At 47.1% G+C, this 15807-nt stretch overlaps 1 protein-coding gene across 1 annotated transcript in view; it reads right to left on the bottom strand.

The window, feature by feature from the left end:
- LOC132317383 (hydrocephalus-inducing protein homolog) overlaps nucleotides 1-3550 on the bottom strand; it is a 43046-nt gene extending 39496 nt beyond the window's left edge. The window contains exons 1-3 of the mRNA XM_059820200.1: nucleotides 3448-3550; nucleotides 2864-2989; nucleotides 841-960 (exon numbers count right to left, since the gene is read on the bottom strand). Coding sequence (XP_059676183.1) covers nucleotides 841-960; nucleotides 2864-2989; nucleotides 3448-3540 — 339 coding nt within the window. The 5' untranslated portion in view covers nucleotides 3541-3550. The remainder of the gene's footprint in view (nucleotides 1-840; nucleotides 961-2863; nucleotides 2990-3447) is intronic.
- Nucleotides 3551-15807: the final 12257 nt, after the last annotated feature.

Raw genomic sequence — 15807 nt, 5'->3', positions numbered from 1 at the left:
ACCACCTTGCTCTTGGCACATGCCTCACTCCAGCAAATGTTTCCCCTGATGAAATTCAGAAGGTCTCAATTCTCCTCTTTACAGTGGAACAAAATTGCTGACGTTTTTCAACTTTTCCCTTCTCAACTTCCTTGGGAAATCTCAAAATGATCACAATTTTTTCAAGGAAAGGTGGAGACCTTCAAGAGCATGTTACTGTGGATGGGCTGTGGTTCTCCAAAGGGAAAGCAGAGAGCCACGTTGCCTTAGAAGAACCTGGGCAGAACTGAATTAAACTTACCAGGAGCCTAAAGTGGCCCCTAAAGGCCTCCCACTGCTCCTGCTAAATCAGTCCGCTTCCACTGCTGTTTCAAAACACCCTTTCTGGAGTGCTAACACCACTAATTGTAACTTATTCCAGCATAAAGCGGAGAAGACTCAACCCCTGTGCTCTGACAGTGAGCTGCAGAGGCAGCTAAACAGGTTGTGAGAGGCAGAGATGCCCTGCCAGAAACCAAGGTTAACCAAGGAGCCACCAGGACACGATACACACTCGAGGTAAAGCATGAGGGCAGATACGGACTGTACAGCCCTCGACATTCCCCTCAGTCCGGGGATTTCGAGAGGAAGGATGCTCACTAGAAAAGCTCCTTTGGGCTAGATACCACCAACGCATGGCCAAAATCAGGGGGAGAATCTCCAGCATGGGAAGATTTCCACCAGCTTGCAAAATAAAGGTGGTGAGACATTTTATTCTGATGTGCTGCGCTGCAGCAGATAACTTGCTATGCTGTATACCACGTGAATTACACTGCTCTCCTCTTCCAGCACGGCATTAAACCTCCACGTCCCAGCACTTACCTTGTCGGTGTTCCTCAGAATCAGCGGCGCTTCATAGACCTCGCAGGGGACGTAGCTCTGAAACACCACCTCTGATGGAAAAGGCTGAAACAAGCTCTGGTCCAGGTCAACTGAGGAGAACTGGAGATGCAAGAGAGAGCAGTGAGAGGTTCAGCTGCTGGCAAAAAGATTCATGAATGAGATTCCTACATTGATCTCCTGGGAAGTACAGTCTCTTGGTGAGTACGTCTGCCCAGCTCACACTAGGGAAACAGGAGCTCACCCACCTGTGTTCTGAGCTCAGCAAAAGTTTCTGGGCCACGCTGAGCGCGCTCAAGCTAAGAAGCTCCTTTGGTAGGTGTTTCTCCAGGTTTCCTTCTCCAAAATACAAGGCAGCGCTTACCTCCAGCAGAGCCCTGTGCTAACGGGGTCACACAGCTCCGGAGCACTTACTGAAAGAGCCATGAGCGCTCACGGAGAAAGCGAAACCCAAGAATTTACGTGAGACTCCGTGGGAAACCATTTCAGGATGATCTTTATTCTGAGACAGAGAGACCAAGTCCCACACATCCCCAGATATCATTTTTTGATATAGAGCCTAGAAATCAGTAAGAAGAGAACAGTACCAGAGGAGGTAAGGCCAACAAGAAAGTAACAGTAGTTAGGAAAAAGACATGTGAGGGGAACATTGGATGGTGATAAGGTTCAGCTCTTTTCTCAGCATTACTGGGCAACTTGAGTAAGACTGGACTTGAGATCTCCTTTTGCCATGAGCTTTAAAAGGGATTCTTTACTGTATTCTATTATTGCTCTTAATTAACACCACTGCAGAAGCATGGCTGAAAACATACACAAACAACAAATGCTTACAGAGCACAGGCATTACTTTGAGGAAATTCCTCCCTGCTTTGTCTCCCCTCTTCCAGCTGCACTGCTCCCCCTCGAAAAACATGGGCAGGTCTCCATGTGTGGCGGCGGCACACTGCCAGTTAGTTGTGCACTCGTCTGACGCATTCCCAACCTCCCGTGCTGTCTAGGGCAATCCTTAACCAATTCGTTACAGGTCTCTGGCTGGCAATTTTCCACTCAACAGTCTACCTCAGCAATCTACCCATTTGGACTGCGTGTTGTACTGAGCAGTCCTGTAAGAAAAGCAGCTTTAAAGTAAACGTTGATCCAGATAAAGCACCTCCACATCGCCTCTGCCCGGCGTGATTCCCCTGTATATCTGGCAGCCTGCAATTTCTAACACCCTGCAAGGGTCCCACACATTGTTCCAACCCAAAGCATTAATGCAGTTGGTTTTGTTAAATCTTGAGTAATTACCGTAGGCCCTCAGCTTTCAAAGGCCAATGCTGCCACCGTTGAGGGAGTCCTATGGCCCCAAGCATTTGCCAGCAACTGTACCGAAGCGAGATGTGACTATTTCAGCAGGAGGATGGAAAATGGCAAGCTCGCACCCTGGTGTCCTGCCCCAGCCTTCCCCCAGTATCGTGCTTTAGCACTGGTAGCTAAATTCCAGCAAAACCCACCAAGTTCAGCAGAGGTTATTCGTATTGGCTACTAAGCATATCAGGACTTCAATGCCTCATGGGGGAAAAATGTTTTACTTTTCCCCCAGCAGAAGGAACTCCACCACCACCAGCAGTTCACAGAATCACTAAGGTTGGAAAAGACCTCTAAGATCATCAAGTCTAACCACCAACCCAACCCCACCATGCCCACTAAACCATGTCCCGCAGTGCCACGTCCACACATTCCTTGAACACCTCCAGGGATGGTGACTCCACCACCTCCCTGGGCAGCCTGTTCCAATGCTTCACTGCTCTCTCTGGAAAGACATTTTTCCTAACATCCAGTCTAAACCTCCCCTGGCGCAACTTGAGGTCATTTCTTCTTGTCCTATCGCTAGTCACTCGGGAGTTGGGAAGGACAACAGGACCTAGTCACCGAGGTATTCAGAGAAGCTGGAGTCAGGCCTGTCACAAGCACGCACCCTCTTCAAATGTCACCAACAGCAAGGAAAAGGGCAGGAAAAGGCTACCTTTTGATGGGAGGTTTCACTCATGTCTAGAAGCTGGATAATCCGGGGCCGCCTCATCTCCCGAGTGCTGGCCAGCCTCTGCTCCGTGGTGAGAGACATCTCCTTCAGGAAGGCCGAGGGAGTCAGCTGAAATGCAAAACACCAGCAAGAGTTACACAGATGCCTTTGGTCAGAAAGACTTTTCTTCTTCAACTGCCACTGATGAATAATTTGTGATCACAGCCACTAGGATAGTCCTGGAAGTCCCCTAAGTTACCTGCTGAAATATTTAACATCAGTAAATTAATGATATAGAGCTGAACACACACGCTCTAACCAAGTGGCTCTACCCTGCCGTTAGCTTCTCCTTCGTGATTTGATGTGACATGTTTGGGGATTTCTGCTCTTCGGACATTTGTTTTCTCTTTAGTTTTGCTGGATTGAGCCAGATTGAGCCTTTGAAGAGAGTGGCAAGGAGTTATCAGAAATCCCTAAACTCCATCCTTCACAGTGCTGCTAGACAACAGGAGGGGAAGGCGAAGGAGGGACACAGGGGGAGTTTCCAGCCTTAACACAGGGCCTGCCCAGCCACAGCAGGTACTTACAGTTACAGACTCCTCTGTCTCTCTGACTAGCTTCGGAAAACGAGGTGCTACCACTTTGCTCTGGAATCCATCAGCCATTTTGGAAGACCCCATGGACAGATGCATCTTGCCAGTGGCCATCTCTCAGCTCACCTGGAAGGAGCAACAACGGAACTTTGAAACTCTAGAATCCCATTCACGGCAGAGCCAGAGGACACACCCACGTCTCCAGGCTGCAGCATCCTTCCGAAGTAGAGAACTTAAGGCCTCCTCCCCACCCTGTTCCGTGATTAGACCATATTTAAGTGGCACAGTCAACATTCATAGCAGTAAAACCCCAGAACAAACATTCCCTGAGCCAAAACAGCCTCTTGCTGTGGGTGCTGTCCCACGAGCCACAAACACACACCAGGGCCTGCTGGCATTTCTCACCTTCCCCGGCTCCCATTACTTTTGGAATCCCATTTACTGGAATTATTAACCCAATCTCTATTAGCAGCCAAACTGTCCTTTATTCCTTTTTACAAGTTTTCCGGTGGGAACAGAAGGAAGGTAAATGTCACTTAGCTGCTTCATTTTGCCAGGGCAGCTGACCTGATGTGACTGTGTGCCTGACCCTACTAAGTGCTCAGAGTACTATGAACACCCTTAAACCCAGGGATCGCTGCTGCCCCCAGCGTTAATAAAATCAGACTACTTGCTGACTTTGCAAACCCGATGTCCACCCTTTGTGCAAGGAGCCTGGTGATGCTTCCAACTAATGGAGCGTAGAGTTCAATACTCTGATTAAGAACTATAGTTTCTCAAGGCTAATTTGGTTGGTTGAAGTTACAAAAATTATCCAGCAAATATGACTCCTTCCAGGCATGAAATTACCACAGTGCCCAAGAACGTTTCTCCGTGGAGAACGAGGGCCCTCATTTTCACTTATTAACACCCAAACTTAAGGCTCTGGTGAGCAAGCAGAAGGGGACCGGTGCTCTCTGCAAAAAGCAGCTTTCTTGGATTCTCCTGGCTTTTGCACACAAAGCCCTCGGGGGGCTCCAGCGTTTCCCAAAACACACACGTTCTGCCAAAGCTGCTTAATTTCCAATGGCAGAGAAGGTGAACACTACAGATTATTACTTTTTCGAGCTAACGGGGACTTTGAGGGGTAGGAATACACTGCATTCCCAGAGAGCACAGCGGGGAGGTGTCGCTGCAGCTGTACGCTACTGGCCAGAGTGCTGGCAGCTGAGCAGGGGGAGGCCACAGCCAGCTTGTCCAGTAGCTTCTTCACCATAACCATGGCTCTTGATGGATACAGACACCAGGCAGCCCTGCCAAGCTGCCATTTTTGTACAGCAACGGACCCGAAATTAAAATCAACATGGGTGTACATACTTTGCAAGCCTACACACACGGTTCAGGACGTCCTGCACGATGTAGAAGACTGCAGCCACCGCTTTCTGACCCAGTCTTGGGCTTCACCATGCTTGGAGGTAGAAAGATCATCCCTCTCACAGAGCTTGCTGCCAGAGACACAGCTGTAGCTGAGACAGGGAAGACCAAGTCCCTTCCAGGCTTCTTCCTCAGGACAGGGCTTATCAGTTCCAAGAACACTTGCAAACTAGCCACAAAGTGAAGCATCAGCCATCTTCCCCAGGGGAGACCCACGCTTTCAAAAGGAGAGCCCAGAAGCTGAAATTCACACCACCACGGATGCTCAGGACCACCAGCTCAGAGGAGGTACAGGGTTTACATCACTGCTCCTTCTCCATTCCTGGGGCTGTACATACAACCCCACAGGGACCAACAAGCCCCTCTTCCCTTGCCAACACCCTCTCTGCCCCATGAGCTCACCTCTGTTTTCCTTCACAATATCCAACTCTCACCATTAGGTTCACCTTGGAGCCACCATTCCCAATTCACACTTGGCTCTCAGTCGGCTGCCTGCGTTTCTGGCTCAAAGGACACATTTCAAGCAGCACAGACTGCAGCTAGTCCCAAGCAAGCAGAGAGGGGGGGATCACACCTGCACACAGCCCAGCGCAGAAGCTAGCCACCCACCTCAGCACTTCAGACAAGCCACCCTTCTCCACCCTAGCAGGGTCTGACCAAACCAGGCTCTTGGCCCTGGTCTCCTTAGAGGCACAGGTAACAGTCCATGCAGGGAGCTGCTCTACAGGGCTCCAAATCCTGCCCCCCATCCCCTGAGAAGCCTTGTTTACATAGCTCTTACCCTCCTGCAGAAACAAAAGAGCATACAGCCAAGGGCAACAGGCAGCCATGTTGCATTAGTAACCTCTCCTTTGCTGCAGTGCTAGAGGGACACAGAGCACTATCAGCCGGCATCCCCAAAAGCCCTGCTGCAGGCTCTGAGATGAGACCTGACAGCACAGGCACTGTCTAGCTTCCGAACACCAACACCAGAGCCCCTGGCGGGGGTTGAAACAGGCACATCAGAAACATAGCTGTCCTGTCACCAGTGCTGCACTCACCAGATCAAACCCACAGAATAATTGGGCACATCTGGTGTCTTGCAGAGGACAGAGCCACAGCAAAGGCAAAGACCAGAGCTGCAATGAGGATCCAGGGAGAGCAGGGAAGTGCTGGCGCAGACAGCTTACACCGTCACAGGGATGCAGATGGGAGCATCCACTACCTCCACTTCAACCCATAAAGGTAAAACTCCAGCACTTGGTTAAAGAAAGGAATACGACTGCAACACTCAGTCATTTTAGATGCTATCAAAACTCTTCCTCCCGAATAACTGCAGTGACATCACTTACCTAACTGCAACCTCGTGAAGTGCCAATCATGAAGTCCCAAACAGGCAGCCCATAGCCCTCTTTGTCCAGGCAGCGTTCATACTTGTCTTCTTCTGAAAAAAGAAGGACAATAGAGTTGGCCCCTTTCAGCCATTTTCCCCCCTGCCTTCCTCTGAGCAATGCAATCCCACATTGCAGGGGAGAACATCGGGTTTTTTGGTAGCACAGACCTCAAGGCACAGCCCTGGATTTGCTTTCTCCCTTTTTATTCCCATGCTGGGAATCCATTTTGTTTCCTCACTTTTTACTTAGTTTACATCTCACTTCCAAACCCTGAACTGCTTCTCTACTCCTGTTCTGAATCAAAACAAGATTTCAAACGCCTACATTTTGGAGACCCTGCCATTTGCCGTACAGCCATGAAACCCCCCCCAAAAATAAATTGTTTTTTCCCCACTGCTTTTTACAACAAAGTCCTTGGCCCCAACAAGTGTCATGCCTCCTAGGTTTTCTTTTTCCTTAATACTATGAAACCATTTAATCCAGCCAGCTGTCTTTGCGCAAATGCAGAAGAACATTTATAAGCCTCAAGAAGTTAATCCCATTTCAAGGGGAATGTCTGACATAGAGGTTAGCAAGGCAATAACTGGGGCTGTGATTGCCCAGAGACAATGCACAAGAAGATGGGTAGGCTCTGGATGGAAGTTCAGGCCTGACTCAGCAAGGTACTGCCACAGCATCTCAGCCTGAACAAGGAAACGCAAAGATGTCAAGGGCACTGATCACTTACGCAGTTACAGGACGGTTCGATAGCTGTTCCTGGGACTGACACTACCTTAATCCTTAGTCTTGGCCTCATGTTTCCTCTGGAAGCTAAAAGCCATCTAAGTCCCCGTGATATTGAGGACAGAAACATGCTGCGGTACCACCACACTGTAGGACCAGGGCTCAGTGGTCCTTCACGGTCACAGAGGCAGAGCAGGGGTCAGTCTCCCCTCCCGCACACCCAGCCCTTCTCCTCAGCTGGCAGGGTCCCGCCAGGGCATTCTCCATCCCACCCAGTGCCACCGGGCACCACAGGCTGGGGAGTACCGGGCTCTGGTGGTGCATTCCTTCCCCCCCCACTTTTTTCCTGGGCTGCTCTATGATCTCAGGAATTCCAGCTGGGCCTCGGCCTTTGCGCAACGAGTTGGGCGGTTAAGCGTCCCTTGACTGTACCAGGAACTCTTGCATGGCTGAGGTGGGGAGCAGCACTGACTGTACCAAGCACTCCTGTTACCCAACTCAAGGCGGTAACGAGAGCGGGAATAACCAGCCATCCCCTGACAGCCTTGGAACATCCCTTACCTGGGCTGTAGCCCGAGTGAAACAGTACCAGTGTTGCTGGAATTCCAGTAACTTTCCAGTAACTTCCTGATGACTAAAGCCAATCATCTTACAAACCTACAAACAGCCATCCCAAGTGAGCTCTCCTGGACCGCAGTGGGCTGCCACCAGCATCCTCCTCGCAGTGGGACGCCTCTCAGAGTTTCATGAACTCTCCAGTTTGTGAAATGTGGAGGACTGCCGCCAAAAGCTGGCAACGTGACCTGGGCTGAAACCTTCTCCTCCTTGAGGCTCAACTTGCAATGGAGGGGTCTGCTCCATTGCTGTCCCCAGAGCATCCCCCTTGGGCTCCACCACAGAGACAGCCTTGCAACTTTCCCTTACAAAGCAGCACGGGGACTCCCAGGACAACCGGGCCACAGAGAAGAAACCTTCCCCATTTTCTTAACCAACCCAAAACCTTTTCCTCTTTCCTACAGATAGAAAAAATCCCTCCCGTGCCACAGGCAGCACAGAAGATGCACCAAGGATGACATTGACGGTCGCAGATTCGCACTCATCTAATGACAGCTCTGCCAGGGACCAGGCAAGCTGTTTGATCTCGCAGGGACTCAGCTTTCCTACCTGCGAGGCAAGTCCAGCAATACTTATTTGGGAAAAGGACAGTCACAAGAGCTAGCAAACAACTCACATTCAACACAGTGCTGTTACTACTATGGAGAGACTTATCTAGCCTCTCTCTCTGTAATTAGCCCCCTTCTCTAATGTCTGAGCAGCCCAGTGTTTTTAGCAACATATAGAATGAGCTTTCTTAGTAGAAAATGATCTCTTTTACCAGTCTAAATTGGTGGGAAGAAAAAGTATCACTGAGAAACCTGATCTTATCCATACCCTTACAGCATGCTGGCTAGATCAACATATCTTTAAAACACGTGCCTGCAGCAATCCTGAAAGGCAGGGGAAAAAGCATTTCGGCTTTGTGGATAGAACTGCAATGCAGACGATACTGCACAGGAAAATTAAGGTATAAGTTTAACACGAATCAGCTGTTCTCCAGCAACTGCCTACAAGCAGGGTCTTGTCCCATAGCAGACAAAAGGTCTCATACTCCACATTTGCTGTGGGGTTAGATGTCCAGCATATCTGCAGTCAGGTACAGCCGCCTGCCTGGAGAGTTTCACGAACTCTCCAGTTTGTGAAAAGTGGAGGACCGCCGCCAAAAGATGGTACTTCCATGTCTCTCTTTTTTAATGCTTACCTAGCTTTACCGTGCTCAGAGACAGAAGATGAAGCCCCGTTCAGCCACGTGGCAACATGGGCTAGAATGAAATAGCACCCATTCATTCACAGATGACTTGCAGCTCAATTACTAACAGACCGAGAAGCAGCAAGGTGGAGAAAGGCACTTCTGAACACACACACACACACACACGCACACACGCACACGCACACACGCACACACAGACACACGCACACACAGAGGCAGGAGGGCTGCTGCACTTGGGCAGCCTTCAGGGCATTTTCATTAACTAATGGCCCTGAAAGCAGCAGTCACCAATTTAGGATCTCAGGGGAGGTTTTGAGCACACATCTGTATTAGTTGCAAATCTGACCTAACTCCTATTTACTTCAGACACAAGCAGGAGCAACTGACACAATTTCAATCAGAATTGGGCAGTCTGGATCAGGTCTTGATGTTACAGAACATCTTGAAAAACAAGGTCAAAAACAAGTGTTAAAAACAAACAAGAAGAATCAGAAGAATGTAAAGAAGATACTTCATAACAACTGCACCTGGCACTTAGACATACTGAAGATAAAGACTGTCTTCACCAACTCTCTACTAACTAGCAATAACGATTAGCACAAGGACGAATCTTAGAAAAATAGAATGGACTGTCAAAATAGTGCCCTAGAGTTAACCTGTCTCACTATAATCTCATTCTAATGCTAAAGAACACACCTCCTAGCTAGAAAAGACCCCAACCCAATTAAGCCCCCTACTCTCTCAGCAGGTGTGGTGAATTAAAAGAGAACTGCAAATTTAAGATGAAGTAAGAAAAGTATTAACCAAGAGTTAATTAAGGGGTAGAACCAGTAGGCCTAACTAACTTTGGTAATTGTTTTAAATACCTGTCATGATTTTAACCTGGTATGCATGTTAGGAGGAGAAATCCCCCATGCACCCGCCGCTGCAATAAACCAATGTCGGCTTTCTAAACTATCATTTGGTTTGGAGAGTTTTCTTCGTTACTATTTTCGGTAACAGAATTTGGCGACCCAGATGGGACCTGCTCTCCAGAATCTTGATGGATCAGACGAATTGTGAGGACTCCTGAGCGCACTGGAGCATTTTCGGGGAGGTCCTCCGATTCCCTGGTCGGGTGAGTTTCTGTGACAGCTCTCTGGGAGACTAACAACATTGGTATTTGATATTAATATTGATATTGGTATTGGTTGCTTGCAAATAAGTCGTATCTGAATTCAGTACGTGTTGTTAAGTTGCTGGTATTGATATCGGGAGTACACTACTGCATAATTTTGCGTAATCCGTATGCTACTATGGGGATGCCCGGAATCTGGATTTTGATTTGGACACATCTACGTGGTTATTTTACATCATGGGTGCTGGACAATCTACTGAAGGGGGGATTCTTAAGTGTTCCCCTTTGGGGTGTATACTAAACCACTGGAGCAAGTTTGGGGGTGATCCCCTTACTCGGAAAAAACGGATAGAATATTGCAATCATTGGTGGCCTCTGTACACTCTGGATGATCAGGAGAAATGGCCTAAGAACGAAGTATAAATTACAACATTGTGTTACAGTTAGTGCTGTTCTGTAGGCGTGAAGGAAAATGGGATGAGGTACCATACGTGAATTTGTTCTTTGCTTTGCGGGATCATTATAACATACGTAAGGAGTGTGGCTTGATTGCAAGTGAAAGTGGTGTATTAGCCCTAGAGGCAGAGAAAAAGAAAGCGCCTAAGTGGTGTTGTTCAGCGTGCGGCATCAGCAAGCGATGCAATAAATATAAAGAGAGTTGTGAAGAAGAGCAACAGGAAGAGGTAGAGGTGTTGGTTGTACCAAGGAGGGGTAGGAACAGAAGGAGAGAAGAGTGAGACAATGATTCTGACAGTTCCAGCCAAGAGGATTTTAGTCTGGTGGCGGGGAGAACTAGGAGGGGAAATGCTCGGAATGTACAGGCCAATGTACAAGCCCCCCTCAGACAAGCCGTAGGACCAGATGGAGCACCAGTTTGGGTAAAAGTGCCGTTTTCGGTATCGGATTTAAAGGCATGGAAGGAGATGGCAGGTGTATATAGGGAGGACCCCGAGCGGGTGGCAAAGGTTATGGAGACTATAATCAAAAATCAGGATCCGGACTGGAAAGATCTGCAAGTTGTCTTGAATAATTTAGTGTCTTATGATGAGAAAAGATTGATTTTTGGCTAAGGAGGAGGCAGAGTGCGTGCATGTTCAAGCTGCAATAGCAGGATGGATATAGGATCATTCCCCTTCCAATAATCCCAATTGGGATCCTAACATCCAGGCTCAAAGGTTATTATTATCCAAGTACCAACGAGTGATTCTGTATGGTGTCTGGAATGCTATTCCAAAATCAAAGAATTGGTCTAAATTGTATCAGGTCATTCAGGGAAACAATGATGAGCCCTCTTCTTTCTTTGAAAGACTAATGGAGGCTGCAAGACAATACACTGATTTGAATCCAGACAATGAAGCAGACGCTGTCTCGTTGGGCCACATCTTTATGGGACAGTCTACATAAAACGGAAATTACAGAAACTAGAGGGGGCAGATGCCCGCTCATTGCACAAAGTGTTAGAGCGTGCCTGCAAAGTGTACAACAACAGGGAAAAGGTGGAGGAAGTAAAGCAGAGAAAGGAGAGGCTTAAAGATAGTAAGATGCTGGCAGTAGCCATAGCCCAAGAAACTAGCAAGTTCAGAGTTCCCATAAAGCGAAAAAGATTTCCTGGTGGAGTACGGAGGGTCGGAAAGCTGCTGGAGATAAATCCGTGTGCTTACTGCAAACAGAAAGGACGCTGGAAAAGGGAGTGCCTGCAGTTAAGAAGACAAGGTCGTGAGGAGATGCCAAATCAGGCTGCTAACATGATGACAATAGATTCAGACTGAGGGAGACCGGGGGAAGAATCGGAACCCTCCCCAACAGAACCCCTCCTTAGAGTAAAGTTGGGGAATGAAAAAGTACAATTTTTAGTAGATACGGGGGCCACTTATTTGGTATTGAATACATGCAAGGCTAATTTGAGTAATCAGAGTACATCAGTTATTGGTGCCACGGGGCAGAAAGAAAATCGGCCATTTTTCCAGCCTTTGAAGTTTACAATTGGGAAAAGGGTGTTAACCCATCGATTTCTCTGATTGCCCTGTGCCGCTAATTAGGACGAGACATATGAAGTCAATTGAATGCACAAATTACTTTTGAAAAAGGAAAAATCCAAATCCATATTCCTGACAATAAAGCTTTGGATGCTCAAGTTTTTATGTTACAGAAGGAAGCCGAGTTACAGGAAATACCAGAAGAAGCTGAAAATGCTGTAACACCTCTAGTATGGGCTTCAGGAGCACCAGGACGATCCCGAGCGGCAGAACCGGTAATCATTCAGTTGAAACCAGACACCAGACAGGTAAGACAAAAAGAGTATCCAATTAAATTAGAGGCAAGAAAAGGATTAGAACCATTAATAGAACGATTCATAAATTTTGGATTACTAAAGGAATGTCAACCAGAATACAACACCCTGATCTTGCCAATTAAAAAATCGCATTCAGAAGAGTATGGCTTGGTCCAGGACTTAAGGGCTAGAAATGAAATTGTACAGGATGTTCACCCAGTAGTGGCAAACCCGTATACTCTCTTGACCATCCTGAAGGAAACAGACCAATGGTTTACTGTACTGGACTTGAAAGATGCTTTCTTTTGCCTTCCGCTAGCAGCCGAAAGTCAAGAACTGTTTGCTTTTGAGTGGGAAAGCCCTAAGACCAGAAGAAAAACTCAATTGTGTTGGACAGTATTACCACAAGGATTTAAAAATAGTCTTACCATCTTTGGACATCAATTAGCCAGAGAATTAGAAGACTGGCAAAAGAGGCATAAAAATACCACCTTACTGCAATATGTAGATGACACACTGCTAGCAACAAATGACAAGAAGGATTCCATACAAATGACAATAGAACTCCTAAACTTTTTGGGGACGGCAGGGTACAAAGTATCCCCGAAAAAGGCACAGATCGCTCAGCAGGAGGTAATATAGTTGGGGTACACAATTTCCCAGGGCCAGTGTAGTCTTGGAACTGAAAGAAAAGAGGCCATTGGCCAGATCCCCAAACCTAAATCGAAACAAGAGCTCAGAGCATTTCCCGGAATGGCTGGATGGTGTCGCCTGTGGATAATAAATTTTGGACTCGCTCCCAAACCCCTATATGAAGCTGTACAAGGGGAAGGAAATCTCCTTTTCTGGACTCAGGAGTGCAGAGATGCATTTATGAAATTGAAACAAGCTTTAATGAATGCTCCAGCTCTAGGCCTTCCGCATTTGGAAAAACCATTTGAATTATTTGTGCATGAAAGACTGCATATTGTCTCAGGGATACTGGCCCAGAAGCTGGGAGCCTGGAAAAGACCCCTGGGGTATTCTTCAAAACAACTAGACAATGTTAGCAAAGGATGGCCAGCATGTCTCCAAGCAGTGGCGGCTACAGTATTACTGATCCAAGAGGCCTGAGAACTGACGCTTGGGCAAAAATTAACTGTATTTGTACCCCATGCAGTTACAGCAGTGCTGGAACAAAAAGGAGGACACTGGTTGTCACCAAGCTGGATGCTGAAATATCAAGCCGTTCTTCTGGAACAAGACAACGTGGAGCTGAAGGTAACCACGATCCTGAATCCAGCGACCTTCCTAACTACTGATCCTGCTGGAGAAGAATTAGCACACGACTGTTTGCAAACTGTAGAACAGATGCGCTCCAGCAGACCAGACCTGAAAGACCTACCGATAGAAAATGCAGACTGGGACCTGTTCATAGACGGTAGCAGCTTTATGCGGAATGGAACACGAAAATCAGGTTATGCAGTAGTAACTGGTAAGGAAGTGACTGAGGCCAAAGCTCTGCCATCCAACACTTCGGCCCAGAAAGCAGAACTCATAGCCTTACTGAGAGCATTAGAACTGTCAAAAGGTGAAATTGTTAATATATGGACAGATTCAAAATTTGCCTTTGGAGTGGTGCATGCTCATGGAGCCATTTGGAAAGAAAGGGGACTCCTCACATCTCAGGGATCCCCAATCAAATACGGGCCAATGATCCAACAATTACTACCGGCAATTAATCTACCCCGATTAGTGGCAATTATGCATTGCAAGGCACATCAAACTGGAAATAGCCCAATGCATATAGGGAACCGCATGGCAGATAAAGCTGCGAGAGAAGCAGCTGAAGGTCAAATATTGCTAGTTTTGCCAGAAAGGGTTCAGAGCTTGGGACCTGAGAATCCGCAGTATACACCAGAAGACAATCCATTGGCTAACCTACTGAAAGCAAACAAAAATTAAGAAGGATGGTGGGTAACTCCTTCACACCAAGTAATAGTTACACAAGAAATCATGCGTGAAATAGCCAATAGGCAACACCAAGAAACTCACTGGGGAATTCAAACAATGGTTGAAGCATTAAAAACACAAGTGCTAAGTGTACGAATGACTGGAATAATTAAGGGCATAGCGAAGAAATGTGAGCTATGCCTGAAGAATAATCCTCGCCTACCCTGAAGACCTTTACCAGGGGTGACAAAGAGACGAAACAGGAGACTATTAGCATATAGACTTTTCCCAATTACCACGGCAAAATGGATACCGAGATCTTTTAGTAACGTTAGATACTTCCTCAGGTTGGCCAGAAGCTTTCCCTTGTCGCACCAACAAGGCAAAAGAAGTAGCAAAAGTGGTACTTAAAGAAATAATACCGAGATTTGGGGTACCCATAGGACTATCTTCAGATAGGGGCCCACACTTCATAGCAGAAGCTGTTCAAAGTTTGACTAAAGCATTAGGGATAAAATGGGATCTCCATACCCCACGGAGATCTCAATCAAGTGGAAAAGTAGAAAGAATGAACCAAAGCCTAGAAAGACAGAGAAGTAAAATTTGCCAGGAGGCTCAGATAAAGTGGCTGGATGCTTTACCCTTAGCTTTGCTATGGATACGCATCCAGCCTAGAACCAAAGAAAAGGTTAGTCCTTTTGAGATCATATATGGTAAACCTTATCAGATGACTGAAACAGGAGTTAATCCTGAAATTGCAGGAAGACATTACCTAAAAGAATATGTTATCTCTCTGGGAAAGTTTTGTCCTCTCTCCACAGGTACATCACTGTGAGCACGCCACTATCTTTGGACGTGCCTGTGCATCACTACCAACCAGGGGACTGGGTGTATCTGAAGACATGGTCAGACGAGCTGTTGAAAGAGAAGTGGAAAGGACCTCTTCAAGTTTTACTCACCACCCATACTGCTTTCAAGCTTGAGGGAGTCGCTCCGTGGATACATCGCAGCAGCATCAAGCCAGCCGCGTCACCACAATGGACTGTCAAACAAGAGGGACCTTTACGTTTAAAATTAACGTGGGAATCATGAAGTTCTGGGTTATATCTCTTGCAGCGATGTCAGGAAGTGCGGAAGTTGATACAGGTGGAGAGGTCAATACAGATTTGGATGAAAACCTAATTCTAACTTTGATACAAGGGTTTGGCAAAATGCATAGTCTTACCAGTGTTACAGCGTGCATCCCAGTCCCTCACTCGGCTGCTCAGCCCATCCCATGGGGCACCATACAGGTAAATTTATCTTTACTAGAGGAACACGACAACATCACAGGAGCCGTTAAGCAGGCCAATGTCTCTTACTATTTAGACAAAGACAATAAACGTAGACAGAGAGGAAGCGATGTTTTACAAGATGCTACTTTTTGGAGATGAGGGGACAACAGAACAGTATTTGAGAGAGGCTCAGAAAAACAATGCCCCAAGGGATCACATCCCTTACATGCCCAGTTTCTGCAAATAGCATTGGCAGCCTCCGGCGGACAGGCCGCAGGATTACTGAAACTCTGTGTCACTAATAATACAGTACCTAACGTAACCACCGCTCCAGAATGTACTAACCTTAGAACAAAACTCAGAATTTGGACCAGACCTTTGGAAGGACATTGGAAATATATAGGGAATGTGGACTGGGGCTTTAATTGGGGAACGAAGGCTAC

The sequence above is a fragment of the Gavia stellata genome, chromosome 8 (genome assembly GCF_030936135.1).
Source record: "Gavia stellata isolate bGavSte3 chromosome 8, bGavSte3.hap2, whole genome shotgun sequence".
In the NCBI taxonomy this organism is placed as follows: Eukaryota; Metazoa; Chordata; class Aves; order Gaviiformes; family Gaviidae; genus Gavia; species Gavia stellata.
This window is presented reverse-complemented; position numbering and strand designations above follow the sequence as displayed.